Raw genomic sequence first — 20,174 nt, forward strand, 5'->3', positions numbered from 1 at the left:
TTTTAAAATATTCAGCAGTTTTTCTTCTCACTCAGTAGGACAAGTAACTTCACAACACTTAGCTAAAGAGTAGCCTGATCTTCCTCTCCTACTTGTCAGGGATTATGATCCTGAATACAGTTTATTATGATCTCTAGCTGAATCTTTGTAGAAATGGAGTTCATGAGGAGACATGTACAATGAGGAAGGTGGGTGTGGATGATGAACAGCAGCTCTTGTATGCAGTCTTCATTACCACAGCCCCCCATTACCGCAGCCTGTCCTTCCTCTCTGTACTTCATGTCTCCTCATGAACTCCATTCCCACAGACATTCAGCTGAAGTCATCAGGATGATAATCCCTGACAAGTAGGAGAGGAGGATAAGGCGGTTTAAGGTCAGTGTTGTGAAATAACTTGTCCTGCTGTGTGAGTAGGACAGGTTTTGTGTGTACTGATAGGATGGTGGCCATTTTATTTCCCTTGATGATTGCTTCTTAGACAAAACGAGCCATTATAACTAATGAAAGATATTTGGGAATATATTTATAATGAAGTAATATTTTAGTATTTTCATTTTCTTAATTCCTTGAGAACCCCTTTAAGCTGTATTCTTATTAAACTGATGGAATTTTACCTATAATGAGTGTTTATGAGCTGCCAGGAGCTCAGAGATAAGGGCTACATATTAAGCTGTAAGAACAGTTCTCTGACAGAATTGGTGTGAGGCAGAGTACCTACTAGTCTGTAAATGCACTAAAAGGGAAATCTGTAGAAGAAAAACGGCAGAAAAATTGCAATAAAGTCCAACTGAAAAAAATAGATTTTTAGCCCAAAATAAATGAAAAATGCAATATAAAAAAAATGCCCGAAAGGTGTCCATACTGTAGCCTTTAAGAGTAAGGAAAAAATAAATAGGGTTTGTCATTACTGTAAGGTTCCTCCCTCGCCTAGAAACTATTACCTAAAATCTATTCATCTTCAACAGCTCTCAGTCTGGTTTGTATCTAATAAGATACAGTCCTCTGAAGGACATTACATCATTCTTGCCAACTTTTAGAAACTGCTGAATGGGAAATCTGAAAGCGATTTACACGACACTGCGGCATCCCAGCACCGTACACAGGAAAAGTTAACTGAGTGCTGCTTTCTATGAAGTTCTCGAAGGCTGCTATGAGGAGATTTACAAATCCATCAGCAGTGGCCGTGCTTGTATACTATAGGAAAAAGTGCCAGCCTCTGAGGTGGGCGAGACTGAGGTAGCGCACATAGGCACGCATGCACAGCAGCTACCGTCCACCTCATATATGTGCTGCAGCGGTGGCCGTAACCCCTTGAAACGAGCAATGTATAATGTGATAAAAAAAAAAGAATCAAGCCAGCAAAGGAAGTAATATGGAAAATCACAGTACATTACTAAGTGCCTTGTATTACTTTTCTCTACATGATAAATGCCATTTGCTGAATTGAGACATCCCTTTAACTGATCAGTTGCATAAGGCCTCATGCACACGGCCGTTGTGCTGCCGTTCCGTGCATTGGAGACCGCAATTTGGGGTCGCCAATGCACGGGCAGCGACCGTGCAGTGGTCGGGATGGATCGAGACCCATTCAACTTGAAGGAGGCATGGACAGAAACACCACGGAGCACTCTGTAGTGCTTCCGTGCCTCCGTTTCGCACCACAGCTCCAGATTGAGGACCCATTCAAGTGAATGGGTCCGCATACGTGATGCGGGGAGCACACAGCCGGTGCCCACATATTGCAGACCTGCTGTTTGCAGGCCACAATATGGCCACGACCATGCAATGGCCATGTGCATGAGGCCAAAGGATTAAAGGTTTTTCCAGAATGATGCAACAGATTGCTAAATGAAAGGTATCATTACATTCAGCTGAGCTAGCCCTATGAGGCATTATAGGGCTAGCTCAGGGCATTGCAATCCCTTTAGTAAAGAATGATCTAGTCTCCTTTTATACATGTTTTCTTTTAGACATCCATAAATAATAATTGTGAGTCATGCAAGAATTTAACTTCCAGCCTGATACTTGTACCTCCTGCGCACTTCTTGTCTTCCATGGCTGACTGGAGCTTTGTGTGTGGCCTATTAGTGTACAACTGCCCTTTTTCGGTTATAGATTCCACATCTTAATTGGTAATAAATTAATAATTAGAAACCAGTCTCCTGTCAAGACACTGCTTATGTAGGAAATGTACAAGCAATTTTGAGAGTTGGTGGAGGCAAGTCGTCTCAGACACAGAAGAATTCTTTACTGCAGATATTATGTTACAAAATTAAAATACTGATCTTTGCAATTTCACGATCTGTGGTTATTGTAAGGAAGATTACAGATTGTAAAAGCCTGAAGTTCACTGGTAAATACAAGGTGTTCTTTGTACCCCTGGTCTAATGATTTCCCTAATAATGGACATTCTCTATTTCACGCTGTAGGTGGTCTGCAGGGACAGCTTGTCAGTTCACTTATAATCTGTATTGGCTCTTATTCACTATCATTAATGCCTGAATAATTCAAGAAAACACTCTTCACCAGACTTGATGCCAAGAATAGCTCTGCATGCAATGCTATTCTTCCCATGAAAACGACTGAAGCCACAACGGAACCTGACGGACCCCCATTACCATTATAAGTTGAGGTAATTTGGGCACAGGTGATCAAACAATGACTGGCTTTGACTATAAAATAAACTGGGTTCTGATAAATTCGGGGGTCTGAATTTATGAGTCTAGTTATTTTGAGGTCTGAATTAATTTAGGAGATTTTAAGGTCCGATTTGGGCTATTGTTCTGGTCTAGGTGTCTGAATTAATTTTGGGGTCTGGTCTGAGATCTGAATTACTTTTGAAGTCTAAAGATTTGTTGTAGGCTCCAGTATTTTGTAGTCATGCCACTACTTTCATCTGTATCTTCATCATCAAGTACTATTATTCTGGAAGTCTTTGGTGACACTGGGCAGCACACAGGTATAGTAGTATAAGTGCACATGGGCAGCATTAGGCACAGTATTGATGGTAACTGCAGGATGACAGTGTTATAGGATGGGGGTTATGTTGCTAAAGGGGTGAGGATGGGCTGTAGAAGTGAGGAATCTGATTCAAAGATGTCAGTTGTCAGAAGAAGTCATTATATTGGCTTGGGGTAGAATGAATTAGAAAAGCAAAGTCAAGACTCGAATCATAGAAGACGTCACACGTGAGACACCAGAGTCATGATTACTGATGAGTCCTTCTTTAACTTTCCTTTTGATTCAAGATATCCCAAGATGAGCGAGATGATCACCTGGTGGCACAAAAGGTTTTCTTTTTTCAAAGTTGGTCACTGTGCCTCGGTCATCAAAGAGGAAAGGATGGAAAGGGAAGGACATATCTGCATGTATTCTGTCTGTGATGGCATCTGTAAAGTGTTGTCTCCCTTGTACAGTCTGCAGAGTGATAATCTGCAGAATGCTTAAATAGAAGCAGTATCTGTAATGACCGGCGTCACGCAAAGGGAGGGAAAAGGGAAGGCCCTGCCCTAAGGGAGAGGGAAAGGTGGTGACCCCTGACTCACCTTGCGGCTGGCACCTGACTGCCCTGACGTCCCTAGACGGGTTCCTCACCCGTACGCCGATCACGTGCCTAAACCCTGGCTTTCCCTAAGGTAGGATCACTAGTCCGCACCACTGACACTAAGAGGAAAACACCAAGGAGAGGACAGACAATACAGACAAACATATAATCCCAGGTGGGCGACAACAGCAGACCACAAAGGCCCAACAGGGATCCGGAGGGAAACGTTCTGGAACAACAACCAGGAAACGCAGCAACAAAGCTCCAGTGGGTCAGTATAGAAGTCCAGACAGGAAGCTCTATATCTGGCAACCAGAGAAGTGTGAGAGGGGAATATAAGGAGGTTGGGAGTGCTGGACAAGGAACAGCTGAGGAGAAGGAGCTACGGATCCCTGAATGAGCCAAAAAGGATTGCAAAGCAAACCCAGAAAGCTACCATAAAGAAACAGCCCAATCTTTCTACATAGAGCGCGCAGCCAACCGCTGCGACTTCCTGACCCCGGGTATAACGGAGTCAGGCGTGGTTCTTGACACCCTCGTGACAGTATCCTTCCACAATATGGTCACTGTATTGTAGAATCATTGGTTAGCAGTATTTGTTTATGATATATTATACATACAATTTAGGGTATTTAAATTGCTGCTAGTGCTGTGGCAATGACTAGTGAGATGGCAATTTTTAAAGGGGAGTGGTATTTTCTTATTTACTATTATTTACTTGTTTCGTTTTTTTTAAGGATATTTTTTGGGGATCCTTTTAAATTTTACAATTTCTGTTCCAGCAACACTAGGTATAGTTACTGCAGATCCAGCAGCAACATCTCTATAGCAGTTTCCTGACAATCGTACGACTACCTGGGTCAAACGAGTTATCAGTTTGACCAAAATAACTGATAATTAGACTCAGCCAATGGAACACATCCAAATGTCATTGCAATCTGTATAATCTAGAGCTCACTATATACTCCACCACCCTAACAGAAGCGTACAGTCTGCACATGGCCTTGTTATTGATTTAAAGTGCTATATGGATACATAATTGCCCCAAAAAAAAACACATTATTTCACTCCCTCTTTAAAGAGAAATAAATCATTACTGTATGCCTATATAACAGTAATGGTGAATGGAGCCCCTGGCAATTCTCTTACATTACCACTAGAAAGAAATAGACTGTTATTCTCAGTGTTTGCTGCAATGGTGTCTGTTAAATAAATTAAATGTATGAATTGCAAAAAGGTTTTGCTGAGGGTTCACTGTGGACCCTGCTGCTCACGCAAGCCTGGGTATCACATTATTTACAAACCAAAGCTGTCCTGTTGAATTAGTTATGTCACCGTTAAGTACCTGCTGTAGAGTAGCAAAGGAAATTCATCAAGGTTCTTTATATATTTGGCACTTGAAAGGAGCCAAGGGATTAAGGTAGAAGACTTAATGAAGTCTGGTAGCGCAGGTATTTTATTTCCTTTTCTTTATTCAGATTATGCCTTTGCTTTCCAGGTTCTAGCCTACTAGGGAGTTTTATCATTAATTGAGATTTATTGGAAGCTAGAGAAATGATGGAAACACCTCAATATACTACATAAAGATTTTCTACTTTGCTCTGATTGCTCAGACCTCAGATACGACTCCTAAATCAGATCCCCAATTCTCATCTGACCTTCAAATCAGACCCCTAAAATAAAACCCCAATGCTCGGATCAGACTCCCAGTGTCAGACCCTCAATGCTCAGAGCCCCCCCCCCCCCAGCTCTGATCTTTCCCTCATGCTCAGATCTGACCCACCATGCTCAAACAAGACACCCCCATGCTCAGATCTGACCCCCCATGCTCAGATCTGACCCCCCCATGCTCAGATCTGACCCCCCCATGCTCAGATCAGAACCTCCCATGCTCAGATCAGAACCTCCCATGCTCAGATCAGAACCTCCCATGCTCAGATCAGAACCTCCCATGCTCAGATCAGAACCTCCCATGCTTAGATCAGACCCCCAATGCTCAGATCAGGACTGCCACCCCCATGCTCAGATCAGAACCTCCCATGCTTAGATCAGACCCCTATGCTCAGTTCTATCATCATTTTAAAAAAATCTCTTCCCTCTGCCTGATCAGGCACTGGGCTCCTGCTCGGGCACCTGCTACTCTGCAGGTCTAACACGCTCTCCACTGTGACCCAATGAGCACAACGTCAGGTTATAGTGCGTGTCCCCACATACTACACTCTCACACTGTGTGCATCAGGAGGTAGTTGAGAGTGAGCTGGAGCTGCAAAGGTAATAACAGTGCCTGATCAGGAAAATAGATCTGAGCATGGGGTGGAGAGTAAGCCGCCTGACTGCTTCCCGGCTCCACAGCTAGAGCCGCACCTGACGAAGCAAAGAGCCGCATGTGGCTCAAGAGCCACGGGTTGGCCACCCCTGCGCTAGCTGAAGATAAATAATGGGCAACAAATACATAGCAAGTAACACCTAGGACATATAACAGTACACTTCTTAATATAAACTAACATCCAAGCTACTTTCCAGCTCCCACAAAGCACAACTGGAATGTATCTCTCTTAGAATCCAGCAGAAGTAAAAAAAAAAAAAAAAGTCCTAAGTAAAAAAAAAAATTACTTTTACGTTAACCCCTTACCGACCACAATCTGTATATATACGTGATAGCTGCACATACCCCGTGCAGCTACCACGTATATAAACGGTCTGGCAGCTCTTTAATCCAAGCGCTGCAAAGCGCTTGGATTAAAGCTTCTGCCCCTGCCCTGCCCCTGCCCCAATCAGAGTGGCCCCTTGCCGGCAATCGATACGATTGGTTAGTCTGTGCAGACTAACCAATCGGATCGCGGCAGTGAAAAAATGCCGGTTTCAGGCTCTAATCTGCGCTCTGCAGATCAGAGCCTGAAAGCAGGTAGTGTTCCTCATGCCCCCCAATCAGTGCCCCTCCAAGCCCTTGGTGCCCCTCTGTGCCCCCCATCTGTGCCCCTCTCCTGCCTCCAGCGCTCATCTCCTGCCTCCTGCCCTGATGCGGTCCGCCCCCTCCTCGCCCCATACATTAGTCCTGCCGGCTGCCCCAGCCTCCCTCAATGGCATGCTGGCATCCATGGGGTTAACAGAGGGAGGGAGCGCTCTCTCTCCACCATAGGGGCTGCAGCGCTGTGATTGCAGCACCCGATGGTTGCCATGGCAAAGGCGTCGTCCAGTGCTGCCACCTACAGGCAATCTGGAAGTATTATACTTTGGAATGCAAGAGCATTGCAAAGTATAGTACAACTATCAGCCCCACTGGATCTTCAAGATCCAAGAGGGAACTGATAAAAAAGTGAAAATAATAAAAGTAAAAATAAATAAATAAAAATGTAAATTAAAAAAAGAAATTGCCTTTTCCTATAAAAAAATGAAAAAATAAAATACACATATTAGGTGTCACCGCGTCCGTCACGGCCGTCTCTATAAATATATCACATGATAAACCCCGTCCGATAAACACCATAAAAATAAAATAAAAAACAGTGCCAAAATAGCAATTTTTGTCACCTTACATCACAAAAAGTGCAACAGAAAGCGATCAAAAAGGCTTATCACATGACCTAACTCCTCAGATGAATGCTGTAAAAATAAATAAATGAAAACTGTTCCAAAACAGCCAACTTTTGGGTCACCTTGCCCCATAAAGTGTAATAATGAATGATCAAAAAATCCTATGTACCCAAAAATTGTACCAATAAAAACCTCAACACTTTCTGCAAAAAACAGGCCCTGCACAAGACGATCGGCAGAAAAATAAAAAACATATGGCGTTCAGAAAACCAATCCAGCACAATCTACCTTCCAAAAACCGTATGGCATTCCTTTCCTTCTGCGCCCTGCCGTGTGCCCGTACAGCAGTTTACGACCACATGTGGGGTGTTTATGTAAACCGCGGAATCAGGGTAATAAATATTGAGTTTTGTTTGGCTGTTAACTCTCAATGTGTTAAAGAAAAAAAAATGGAAAATCTCCCAAAAAAATTTGAAATTTCATCTCCATTTTCCTTTAATTCTTATGGAACGCCTGAAGGGTTAACAAAGTTTGTAAAATCAGTTTTGAGTAACTTGAGGGGTGTAGTTTCAACAATGGGGTCATTTATGGGGGTTTCCACTATGTAAGCCCCACAAAGTGACTTCAGAACTGAACTGGTCCTTAAAAAGTGGGTTTTGGTTTTGGAAAATTGTAAGAATTGCTTCTAAACTTCTAAGCCTTCTAACGTCCTAAAAAAATTAAATGACATTTCCAAAACGAGGCCAACATAAAATAGACATATGGGGAATGTTAAGTAATAAATATTTTATTAGGTATGAATTTTTCCCAATTTTTGGTAAATTTGGGATTTTTTCATAAATAAAGGTGAAATATATTGACTCAAATATATGACTATCATGAAGTACAATGTGTCATGAGAAAACAATCTCAGAATGGCTTGGATAAGTAAAAGCGTTCCAAAGCTATTACCACATAAAGTGATGCATGTCAGATTTGTAAATTTTGACCTGGACACTGGAGCATCAATGACCCTTGGTAATGAAAGGGTTAAACATACTGTATGTAAGTGTTTGTGTGTGTGTGTGTGTGTGTGTGTGTGTGTATGTGTAGATATATATATATATATATATATATATATAAAATTGGATAATTATAGAAAAAAAAATCCTGTAGACATCAATTTTCAGCAGTTATAGTATTATCATCACCAACAGGATTACAATAAAAGATAACATCTATGTGTGAATAGCACAGGATCCAACATTCACAATAGGTGATGTCACAGTTTATCTACTCTTTCCTCTCTGTGCAATGACTTCTGCACAGGTCACAGAGCATGCCTAGAAAACTCTACCATAAAAGTCAGTGGGACTTATTTACTACAACTGTTCAACAGTAAAACTGTCTTGGTTGCATTTAGCAAGCAATAAGAGCATAATAAGAGCATAGCTTTCATTTAGTAAACTGTTCTGGAAAAAGAAAAACTGAGCTCTGAACAACGAGAGAGTCATTGCGGCTGCTGTAATGCAGATCTCTAAATGTTGCTAGCAGCCTAGACAAGTTTGAATAATCACTTACAAAAATAAAATAAAATAAATCTACAATCTGAAAAATAGAGTTGATGCCTTCCCTTTAACATACGTGAATCTAACTAATCCCTATACCTCAAGACTGATTTTGTTTTTCAGTTCTTTGGATAGTAGTGTAATATTACCTTAGTCAATGCAGTTCAATTTCTAAAAGTGTTCATGCGGTTCTAAGGGCTCTTTCACACCTGCGTTCTTTTCTTCCGGCATAGAGTTCCGTCGTCGGGGCTCTATGCCGGAAGAATCCTGATCAGTTTTATCCTAATGCATTCTGAATGGAGAGAAATCCGTTCAGGATGCATCAGGATGTCTTCAGTTCCGGAACGGAACGTTTTTTGGCCGGAGAAAATACCGCAGCATGCTGCGCTTTTTGCTCCGGCCAAAAATCCTGAAGACTTGCTGCAAGGCCGGATCCGGAATTAATGGCCATTGAAAGGCATTGATCCGGATCCGGCCTTAAGCTAAACGTTGTTTCAGCGCATTGCCGGATCCGACGTTTAGCTTTTTCTGAATGGTTACCATGGCTGCCGGGACGCTAAAGTCCTGGCAGCCATGGTAAAGTGTAGTGGGGAGCGGGGGAGCAGTATACTTAACGTCTGTGCGGCTCCCGGGGCGCTCCAGAGTGACGTCAGGGCGCCCCACGCACATGGATGACGTGATCGCATGGCACGTCATCCATGCGCATGGGGCGCTCTGACGCCACTCTGGAGCGCCCCGGGAGCCGCGCGGACTGTAAGTATACTGCTCCCCTGCTCCCCGCTCCTACTATGGCAACCAGGACTTTAATAGCGTCCTGGCTGCCATAGTAACACTGAACGCATTTTGAAGACAGATCCGTCTTCAAATGCTTTCAGTACAGTTTTTCCGGATCCGGCGTGTAATTCCGGCAAGTGGAGTACACGCCGGATCCGGACAACGCAAGTGTGAAAGAGGCCTAAGGGTACTTTCACACTAGCGTTTTTCTTTTCCGGCGCTGAGTTCCGTCCTAGGGGCTCGAATCTGGAAAAGAACTGATCAGTTTCATCCCCATGCATTCTGAATGGAGAGTAATCCGTTCAGGATGCATCAGGACATCTTCAGTTCAGTCTTTTTGACTGATCAGGCTTTTCAGAAAACCGTAGCATGTTGTATTTTTACCTCCAGCCAAAAATCCTGAACACTTTGACTGAACGCCGGATCCGGTCTTTTTCCCATTGACTTGCATTAACGCCGCATCTAGCGCCGTGTGTTCAGTCAAACCTTTGCATGTTAAACCCGAAAAATGTGAAAAAAAAGTTAAAGTCCATAAATGGCGGATCCGTTTTTTCCAATGCATTTTTTCATTGTGATCAAAATCCTGATCAGGATTCAAATGTAATCCGTTTTCACACGTTTTTCCGGATCCGGCGGGCAGTTCCGGTGTCGGAATTGAATGCCGGATTTAAACAGTTTACTAGTGAACCTTAAGCGAATATCTTCCTGCAATTTACGAACCTTGATGAAAATGGTTGCCTTTCTGCTGCCTGAGGCAAAAATTTAAACTGCACCCCCCCTTGATGCCAAAATTTCAACCTAACCCTTTCTTCCAGCCCTACTTTTAGGCCAGACACACACCAGCGAGTTGAATGCGATAAACTAGCGTGTGTCAGTGAGAGTTCCCCTTCTGGCCTCTGCTTCTCCGACAGGATCGCACAGCTTTATAATGCTGTGTAACCCTGGAATCTGTTGTATTACACAGACATAATGCTGTACGATCCTATCAGAGGACTTGGAAAACATTACATACAGCTTTACAAAACATACAGGAGAATACAGCACCACATACCTCTTACATTCAGTGGCATCTTCTCTGATGTAGATGTTCTCTTTCCTCATCTTCTCGATTCAGACCAGACCGCCACCATGATTTCTTTCAGCTATCTCTCATCTCTGGAGAGTCTGACAAACAGACATCTTAGTTTCCTACTTTTCCATCATCCTCCCACCTTCTCAACACCCCATCCTGCCACCCCCAATACTGTGCCCACTGTGCTCCTGAATACTATACTGCATAAAGAGTCCCCGTGAAAATACTAGTACAACACAAATAGTGCCCTAAAAATAAATGTGCCATCAAATAGTGTCCCTGACAATGCTGATACTGGGCCAGGGTGCCGCCACAGGTATAGTGCTCCCAAAAGTCCCACCAATAGAATAATTATCGCCCCTTATGTGTGCCAGCCCCTATTCAGTGGCCTCAGTAGTGCTCCCCCCAATGTCCCCATAATGCCCCCCTAGTGCTCTCCTCACCCCCAATGTCCCTATAGTGCCCCCAGTAGATGCCCCCATAGTGCTCTTATGCCCCACAATGTCCCCATAGCACCCCCGGTAGATGCCCCGATAGTGCTCTCCCCACCCCAAAGTCACCATAGTGCCCCCATAGTACTCTCCCCCCACAATCTCCCCATAGCATTCCCAGTAGATGCCCCCTTAGTGCTCCCCTCCCATGGTCCCCACAGTACCCCAGTAGATGCCCCCACATCATGGTGTAAAATAAAAAACAATAAACACATATATATATACTTACTTCCATTGTCAGCAATGCTGTGTTTCCTGAGTCGTATGCTGCCCGGCTTAGGTGGCACGATGATTGCATCATCGTCCACCTGTGCTGGCCTCTGACTGGACCAGGAGCCTACCGGAGATAATGGTGGGGCAGGGAGACATCTCTCCCCTGTCCCTGCCACAGTACCTAATTGTATTGCCATCTTAAGAACAGCAATACATAATCAACAGTGCGCCACTGGCAAGGGCAGCCCTGTGGGACTCCCTGGCTTAGAGGTCCAGTTGCAGCTGCAACCCCTATAGCTACACAGATGACGGTACACCCTGAAATTAGCAGAATGGCCGGTCCATAGCTTTCTAAGGGAGTTCTGGAGATAGCCAAGTACAGTGCTCAGCTATCTCTGGAATTCCCATAGAAATGAATGGAGAGGCCACACGCATGCCCAACAGCTGCACCAGATTTATCACAGGGGCTCAGACTGGATGATAAATCTGGTGTTGGGACAGACACATTTGTTTAACTAAGAATTGTGGCACAAATTTGGCACAAAATCATACATCATAGGCCCATCCCTTTTCCATAAACCCCATCCCATTTTTGAGCAAGTCGGAAAAAAGTGTAGAAACTCCAGCTGTGCCAAATTGTTCCAAATTTGCTCCACCTTTTAGACAGGTTTTAGGTGCAGGTACATTAGTAAATCTGTGTGAAAGTGTTAAATCTGTACTGACAAGTGCTTTAAGGATAGTTAGCAGGAGAGTCTAATACTTTTCCATATCTAAAGCTTCCAAGACACTTTTTTACCCTTGCATCTAAAGTAGCTATTATCCACTTTCAATAAAGATGAGATTGGTGTATACTGTTGTATATCAGTGTTTGTACCTTATAAAAAAAAATTGAAAGACCATTTACCAGAAAATAATCTCTGGTCAAGATCATCATTCTTAGGCCCCATGCACACGGCCGTTGTTCACAGCCGTGTGCGGGCCGTGGAACCGCGGCCTGGATCCCTCCTGTGAGCTGGAGCGCACGGCGTCACTGGTTGCTATGACGCCGTGCGCCCCCTGCTGCCGGCACAGTACAGTAATACACTGGTATGATCTATACCAGTGTATTACTGTACTGTGCCGGCAGCAGGGGGCGCACGGCGTCATAGCAACCAGTGACCCCGTGCGCTCCAGCTCACAGGAGGGATCCAGGCCGCAGTTCCACGGCCCGCACACGGCTGTGAACAACGGCCGTGTGCATGGGGCCTTAGGAAAGTTGTTTTAATCTTTATAACATTTGATTTGAGCAAAATGTTATATTTCTACTGCCCATACACAACAATTTCATGTTAATGGGATGGGAGCGCTTCGCTTCCATGTATAGATGTTCAGGAAGAGGAGGATTGCAAAAAAATAGCCATACACCTAGTCTCAGACACCTAATCTTATCCTAAGCACATCCTAAGTAAGGTATTTTGGTATAGCTACATACAAAATTGACTAGTGAAAATTACTTTTGTACCCCCTTTATCTTTCTTCAAATTTGGTTAAGTATTCCAACTTTTCATGAAACAAATTCAATACAATATTGCAACATGCTAGCAAAACCGTTGGCAGGCTGCAACTTAGATCACAACCACTAGGTGGCCACATGTAGTCAATAACAGCATAGACATCTTATGACATAATATTGCAAAATCATGTTTTTTTTTCAAAAACCTGGTCATCTTTTGCCAAACGCTAGGTTTTATTGAGCCAAGAGGACAGGGAAGAAAGGACAGCTGTACATATTTAAAGAATGAATAGGATATACTGTATTATTGCACCTCCACATCTTCCACGCATTTATTATATTTTATGGTGAAAATCGAGTCAAAGTTAGGGGCCTGATGCAATGTCAACCTCTGTATCTCATATTGCAATGACATCATCTGTAACATTGATTACGTTATGAGTGTTTGAATGTTGCTGCTTAAAGGGAACCTGTCATCACCTTTATGCTGCCCTCGCTCAGAGCAACATAAAGTAATGACAGAAATGCTGATGTCAGCGGTGTGTCACCCATGAGCGAAAAGTAAGTGGTTGCCGAAAACCAGCATCACAATCATTACAGCACAGGCCTTGGAAAGAATCAAATCTACCTGAGAAGAGTCAGAGTTATTCGCAAGCTCCTTCTCTCCCTGCCCATCTGCTGATGATTGACATTCTTCTTCTTACTCTTCTCCCTAGAAGATAACTGACAACCATCAGCAGATGGGCAGGGACAGCAGGAGATTATGAATAACCAGGACTCTTCTCAAGTAGATTTGACTCTTTTCAAGGCCTGGGCTGCAATGATTATGATGCTGGTTCTCAGCAACCACTTACTTTTCGCTCATGAGTGACTCTGAAAGCAGTGCGTCTGTCACTACTTTATGCTGCTCTGAGTGAGGGCAGCATAAAGTTGATGACAGGTTTCCTTTAAGCCTCCTCAGAAGTAAAAATCAATTAAGCACAGTTTGGATGGCGAAATCTGTAATTTAATATTTATGATGTGTATAGGCCTATACACTTCTTTGCCAGGAGTTTTGGTAGTTCAAAATTCTGTACTTCAGTTATAAAGAAAGAAAATACTGTATATTGGCTAAGCCTCACAAATCACTTTGATGCTTTAACCCAAATTTTAGGTCAAAAAGTGTAAGAGCCAATTTTATCTTCACATTTAGTTCTGAATATATCCATATGATGCAGTAAATATACAGACAAATATATTTTGGTCAACACAACGATGCCAAACTCTAATCCTTATGTAATCCAAATAAAACGTCTTCTGTTCTTTTATGGAGTGTTACATGTTCCAGCTGTGTTCAAACAAGTCAACCTCTACTAGTTATAGTTTCATAAGGTTATTTAAATATGTAATCACTAAACATAGGTTCACATTACCTTGGTCTTCGGAAAGCTAACCCATACTGTTGACAAGCCAAGCCCACAGTCGGAGTGTAAACAATGGGCATGAATCTTTCAATGTCTGATGTCAAAAGTTTGTAGAAAAGTTTCTCATTTCGATCCTGAAGACCCATCAGCAAAATATACCTGGAATATGCAAACACAATTAAAAAATAATTCTATCATTCTAAAATATAAAAGGCAAGCTGTGTTGCCCACAACACACTTTTCTGATTGGCTACACTGGTCACATGGTATAATCACTTCAGCCAACCAGCAGCAGGTTGAAGCAGACATGCATAGTGCTAAATATCTGTAAAGAATAAATCAAGGCAACTGGACGTACTGTAGATTTCTTGAAAACGTTTCACTCGTTCTTCCAACGAGCTTTCTCAATTCTGAGTGATTGTACAAAAAATTCTGGGAATAAATATGTAACTGAATCCACATCTGGTAATTAGACCCAGCATTGGGTCAAAGGTGTTGATTCCATTATCCTAATTGGAGTCAGTAGGTGATAAAGACTTCCCAGAAAAAGGTGTCAAGACAGCATTATACGTGGCAGACAATAGATGTCTAAACCACCCCCCCCCCCCCCACCCCCCACCTCTATTTACCACATTTAAAAAAGCCTTTGAGCTTCATCCAAGTGCCCAAAATTGTATTCTCACCCATTGTTGATTTTGGTGTTTTAATGGATGGGGCTATTTTTAAACCCAGACTAGGCGCTTTTGTAAATGTTAGAGATGGTACAACTGGTAAGAGATGGCCTATCATCTTATCACTCAAGATGTGGTGCCAATGGGTTTTTATAATTTTTTGCACCCTCTTATGACTATTATTGAATGGAAGAATGATTCTGGTGTTTATTGTCTCTGTATCTTGCTTTTCTTCAGTCACTGGCTCCTTATTGGTAAACCATGTTTGTCTATCTAATTTCCTGGTTCTCTCCAATGCTGCATCCACAACTTTTTCAGGATATTTTTTGATCTAGAAACTGATTCTTCATTTTTATAGCTTCTGTCTCAAAATCTTGGTCTTGTGTACAATTTCTTCTGATTCTGCAAAACTGGCCGAATGGAACATTAATCAGCCAGTTTGGCAGATGACAGCTGGAGAATTGTATGAAGCTGTTTTTCGATATGGACTTAGAGAATGTATGGCATATATACGGTATCTATTACCTGACTCTTTTATCTTTAAATCTAGGAATTCAGTTTCTTCTGTAATATTCGATGTAAACCTTAGATTCAATTGGTTCTGATTGATATCTCGCTAAAATAATTCTAGTTCTTCCTTACTGCGTTTCCAAATAAAAATTATATCATCTATAAATCTTCGCCATTTTTATTTGGAAATGCAGTAAGGAAGAACTAGAATTATTTTTGCGAGATATCAATCAGAACCAATTGAATCTAAGGTTTACATCGAATATTACAGAAGAAACTGAATTCCTAGATTTAAAGATAAAAGAGTCATATATGGGAGATTAAGGAATGCCTAACTTGATCCAGTGTCCATGTAAGAGACAATAGGCCGTCTATCGGCACTGCGTTGTGGACTCGAGCGGGGGCCCCCAGCCCTATACAACTTGATCAAGATGCACCAAAATCTCCATATATATATACCATTATAATCAATTTTGCTTTTAGTGGCATTCCTAGTGACAAATTGTTTCGACCCACATTTTAAAAGGATATGTGTGACTGAATGGGTACATATATGACCCAAAGTAGGGACATTATAACTACATTTGAGAAAATGATCCGCTATTATTGATGTTCATATTCTATTTATAACTCTAAATTTTAACATTTTATCATTATATACCATATTAATTGTAAAAAATGCATTGTAATAATCCACAATAATTATTGCCATACGAAATTGCAGGCACTATTTATGTATGGGTATATGTCCAACTTTAAAATGGAATAACTCAGTTATGCAATTCAGAATAGAAATACTGTTCATACAAGATGATGAAAGGAACATATAGTGCAAAAAACACAAATGTGCAAAAAAGACGCACAGAAAACGCAAATACAAAAAACGCAGGATAAGCCTTGTTTAAGAAGAAAATCCAGTGATCCATATTTTGGTGCCATCTATGATATAAAAGGCGGAAGCACACAGGTGATGCGGTACCACTGATGAAGGGAAAGAGAGTTCCCGAAACGCGTCTGGGCTGGATCGCACACCTATAAAGAAGCACCTCCGCATATACAAGCATGGCCATGCTATAAAGTTGGAATGAAGGACTGCTGAAATGATTTGAGTCAAAATCAACAAACCAAAAATATCTCTGCCTTCCTATTGTATCGAACGGTGATATCTTGTATCAAGCAAAGCTGAAATCCTGCTCAAATTCTCGGGTAAGTTGGCTGGATGAGGATACAGCGAGACGCCTGCAGCGTCCCGCGCCGCTCGATCCTCACCGAAGTAAGATGCCAACAGAAAGAAGGTAAGAAGGATTCAATTTATGAATATAGCACCCAATATTTGGCATGGGACTTAATTTGGCGCAATAGCCATCTGACTGTACCAGCGCTTAACAGTTGAAAAGTGACAGGATTACTGGAGACTCTATATGCAACAGGATTTGCAGTACACAATATACGGACCCAATCGCTTGTTTTTATCTTTGGAACGGAAGAGTGGCATAGCACTTGACCACAGTGCAGTCAGCCAAATAGTGTAACGTGCACTAGACAAATAAGGAACTACTCCCATTAACATATTCCATCCCTGTGGATTTACTATATGAAGTGAATTTTATTTCATTTTATTTTATTATTATATTGTACACGTGTTTATCTATTGTGATTTAATTAAATTCTATCAAGTCCAAATGCAGTGTGCTCGCCCACAATTGTAACTTCTATATTAATCATTTCCAGAAGGTGGGTGTGCCTCTTTTGGGTTAGCAGCACCTACTCCACAATCTCGCCCAGAGTGAGCCACCGCTGTGAAAGTTGTATTACATTATGACTGCAGTCTGCACTTCATTTGCTTAAACCAGAACACCACTTTAAGCATGCCTTTAATGTACAATTTCAACACAGTGGGCTTGTGCCCCGGATGTTTTCAGACCCTAGCAACACCCCTGGCTTACTGTATACAGTATTCTATATATACTTCTTGTTTGCCATGCAGTTACACCTTGACTTCATGCTTGTTTGGTCTGGCTATAATAAAACATGTGGGGGGTTCAGTCAGCACAAACCTGTATGCAGGTGCACATTGCTATGGCGAAATACAGATACAAACGCAAAAACACAAATGCAATCGCACTCTGCAACCAGCACTCTGCCCTGCCTCTATGCTGGATGTTGAATGAGGCATTAGTGCACCGTCCGGTGCCATTACAGCTTTCATCGGATCCAGGGATGCAAGTACCAACATGCATGCTGAGCCGACTATATACTTCTCCTGGAGCCAAATGGCTACTGGTAGGTGCTATGAAAGCAGACTCAGTTTTATACTGACTTTAATAGTGGGCTCAGCATGCATGTTGGTACTTGCATCCCTGGATCTGATGAAAGCTGTAATGGCACCGGACGGGGTTAAAAGCAGAGTGTGCCTGGCGTGCATGCTGTACCTGCACTCCCTGGACTTTGTGTGGCTGTCATGGCCCATAACAGGTAGGAACTAGTGTTAGGGACCACTCATGGAGGCGACCTTGACGTGGTGAGTGGCTTATTACGTTTTGGCCAAAATGTACACTAATGCCTAAATCAACATCCAGCATAGAGGCAGGGCAGAGTGCTGGTTGCAGAGTGCGATTGCATTTGTGTTTTTGCGTTTATAATAAAACATGGTAGACTGGTAGAGTAGACCACTACCAAATATCAAAAATATCAGAGAAGGTACCTGCTTAACATTAAAAACCATTTTCGGATATGTAAGTTTATCTGCCAATTACTAATACTTTTGCCAAGTTTTTTTTCTAAACCACACAGTCTGGCTATTATAAACAAATCTTCATAACGTCAGTCTTAACACTGCCAAAACTCCTTCAGAAGAGGCCAAGTTCTGATAGTTGTCTAGGTTTCTTGAGGACAATCAGTGAGAATTTTTAGCCATAATATGCAGAATTTAATTAGCACACAGCAACCACAAATGAAATCCTGCAATGTGAGAATCACTGCCTAAACCGGGTAGTCTCATATTAGCTATGTACAGTACAATCATTTTAAGTAGTTCTGAGGCTCTGAAATGATCCTTGTTTTGCCTTGGTTTTATAGACAACTTTAAACCTACTAATCTAGTATGATATGCTGTGTCTTGGAGAATGTACTACTATTATTACTTGGTATTTAGTTAAAAAGCTACAAATTAAACTAACACTGGCCGTATAGTCAGCAAATGTCAAATCTTGCAGTACGGTAATATACAGTACCTTCCAAAGGCAAGCAAAGCCATACGAGGTAGACCATGTGGCTACTATGCGGTGCTTAGCGGAGCCCCAGCCTTGACAGGTCCAAACCCTTTTGCTTTTGTGTGGTGAGAACTTGGCAGTGCTAAAAGAATTGCATTATTAGCCAACTGGAGAATGGGCCCAGAGGTCACTGTTCTGAGTGACCTAACCCGGCACCATATTGATGGACTCATTTTGATCCCTTCTAGTCTCTTCTCTGCGGTGTGCGGTGTCAAAGGGTAAAAGGGGATCAGCCTGGCGAAAAGGAGTAATAAGGGAGCAGGTCACCTCCTACAACATCCCTAATCCTCTCCATGACTCCCCACCGTATGAGCGGACCCCGATGGTAGGCGGCTCATACTCTGGATTCCTAGAGACCCTGAGTCGCCCTGGTAATCCCTCACCAAGGAGCTGGGAAGAGACAACGTTTTCATCCCAGTTATGGAGGAACAGGAGTCTATATCTGAGGCTAGGCAGCAAGGAGAGGGGAACACATACAGCATATGCAGTTGCCACAGACACACTGACTGGAACCTGTGCACAAGTGCTGCTGTCCTCACCAACATTAAAGGACACAGCACAAACCACAACCACACAGGAACCCAGGATACCCATAGCTGCAATAAACGGACAGGGGAATGTCTAGCAAACATGCTGGACACCAAACATCACCAGCCATGTAACACAACACAAGACATACAACACCCTGAACATAACCCACACAAACCAAAAGATAAGAAGGGAAAAAGACACCATAATAACATCAATGACCACAAAGGTGGCCGTCACTAGACAGATGATGTAACGGATCTCCTGGCACCCCAACCGGGTACCTCCGTCGATAGATGCTCCTAGTGCTTCCTGAGGACTCCAAGCACTCCACTTGACACCGTACGCACTGCAGACCCCACGAACCGCCAAAGCTTGGTTGAGGTCTCACCGTCTCCTACCCACCCTGGACCTACGACAAGGCTCCAAGCTCCAGTGGGTGAACCTCTCCTACATCCAGAGAGCAGGAACAGCTCTTACAAGAGCTAGTAGTTATGCCAGGGGAGTATAGCAAATCTTCAGCAGTATAGCAATCCCCCAGTGTCGATCAGTTACCCAAACACCAGCCTCGACTTGGTAAAGGGTAAAACAGGAACTCTTTATTTGAACACACATGTATTGATTTATACACATCTTCCAACAAGGTTACCACCCACAGGGTTTTGTAAAAACAGCCAATAACCACGTACAATACACTCAGACACCCCCACACTACCCCCCCCCCCCTCTGCCTGTGATTTAATTAACTCACACTGGGTTGATGTAATCATCACAGGCATGAGAATACACAATGTCTGAGACGCAATTAACTAACACACTGGCATTGTCTGAGACGCAATTAACTAACACACTGGCATTGTCTGAGACGCAATCAACAAAATACAATTACCAAACGTAATGGGCTAACTTAATCACTCACAGACAGAAACCATAAATTTTCCCCCAAAACACAGAAAACACCCCAAAACCCCACATATCCTCATAATGTATAAATCCATGGATAGCTCTGATCTGGGTGAACAACATATCCAAAAATCACCCAGATCCGAGCAGGGGTTCCCGAATTCCATGGAAGTCACATTTGGCATGGCTTTCCTGCCTAAAACAGTTCCACAGATTTAAG

General features: G+C 42.7%; 1 protein-coding gene across 1 annotated transcript in view; it reads right to left on the minus strand.

Annotated features, from left to right (window-relative positions):
- The window catches only part of ME1 (malic enzyme 1), a 356,258-nt gene that overhangs the window by 239,793 nt on the left and 96,291 nt on the right, over positions 1-20,174 (minus strand). Inside the window, exon 3 of the mRNA XM_044289917.1 lies at positions 14,080-14,229. Coding sequence (XP_044145852.1) covers positions 14,080-14,229 — 150 coding nt within the window. The remainder of the gene's footprint in view (positions 1-14,079; positions 14,230-20,174) is intronic.

The sequence above is a fragment of the Bufo gargarizans genome, chromosome 4 (genome assembly GCF_014858855.1).
Source record: "Bufo gargarizans isolate SCDJY-AF-19 chromosome 4, ASM1485885v1, whole genome shotgun sequence".
Taxonomy (NCBI): Eukaryota; Metazoa; Chordata; class Amphibia; order Anura; family Bufonidae; genus Bufo; species Bufo gargarizans.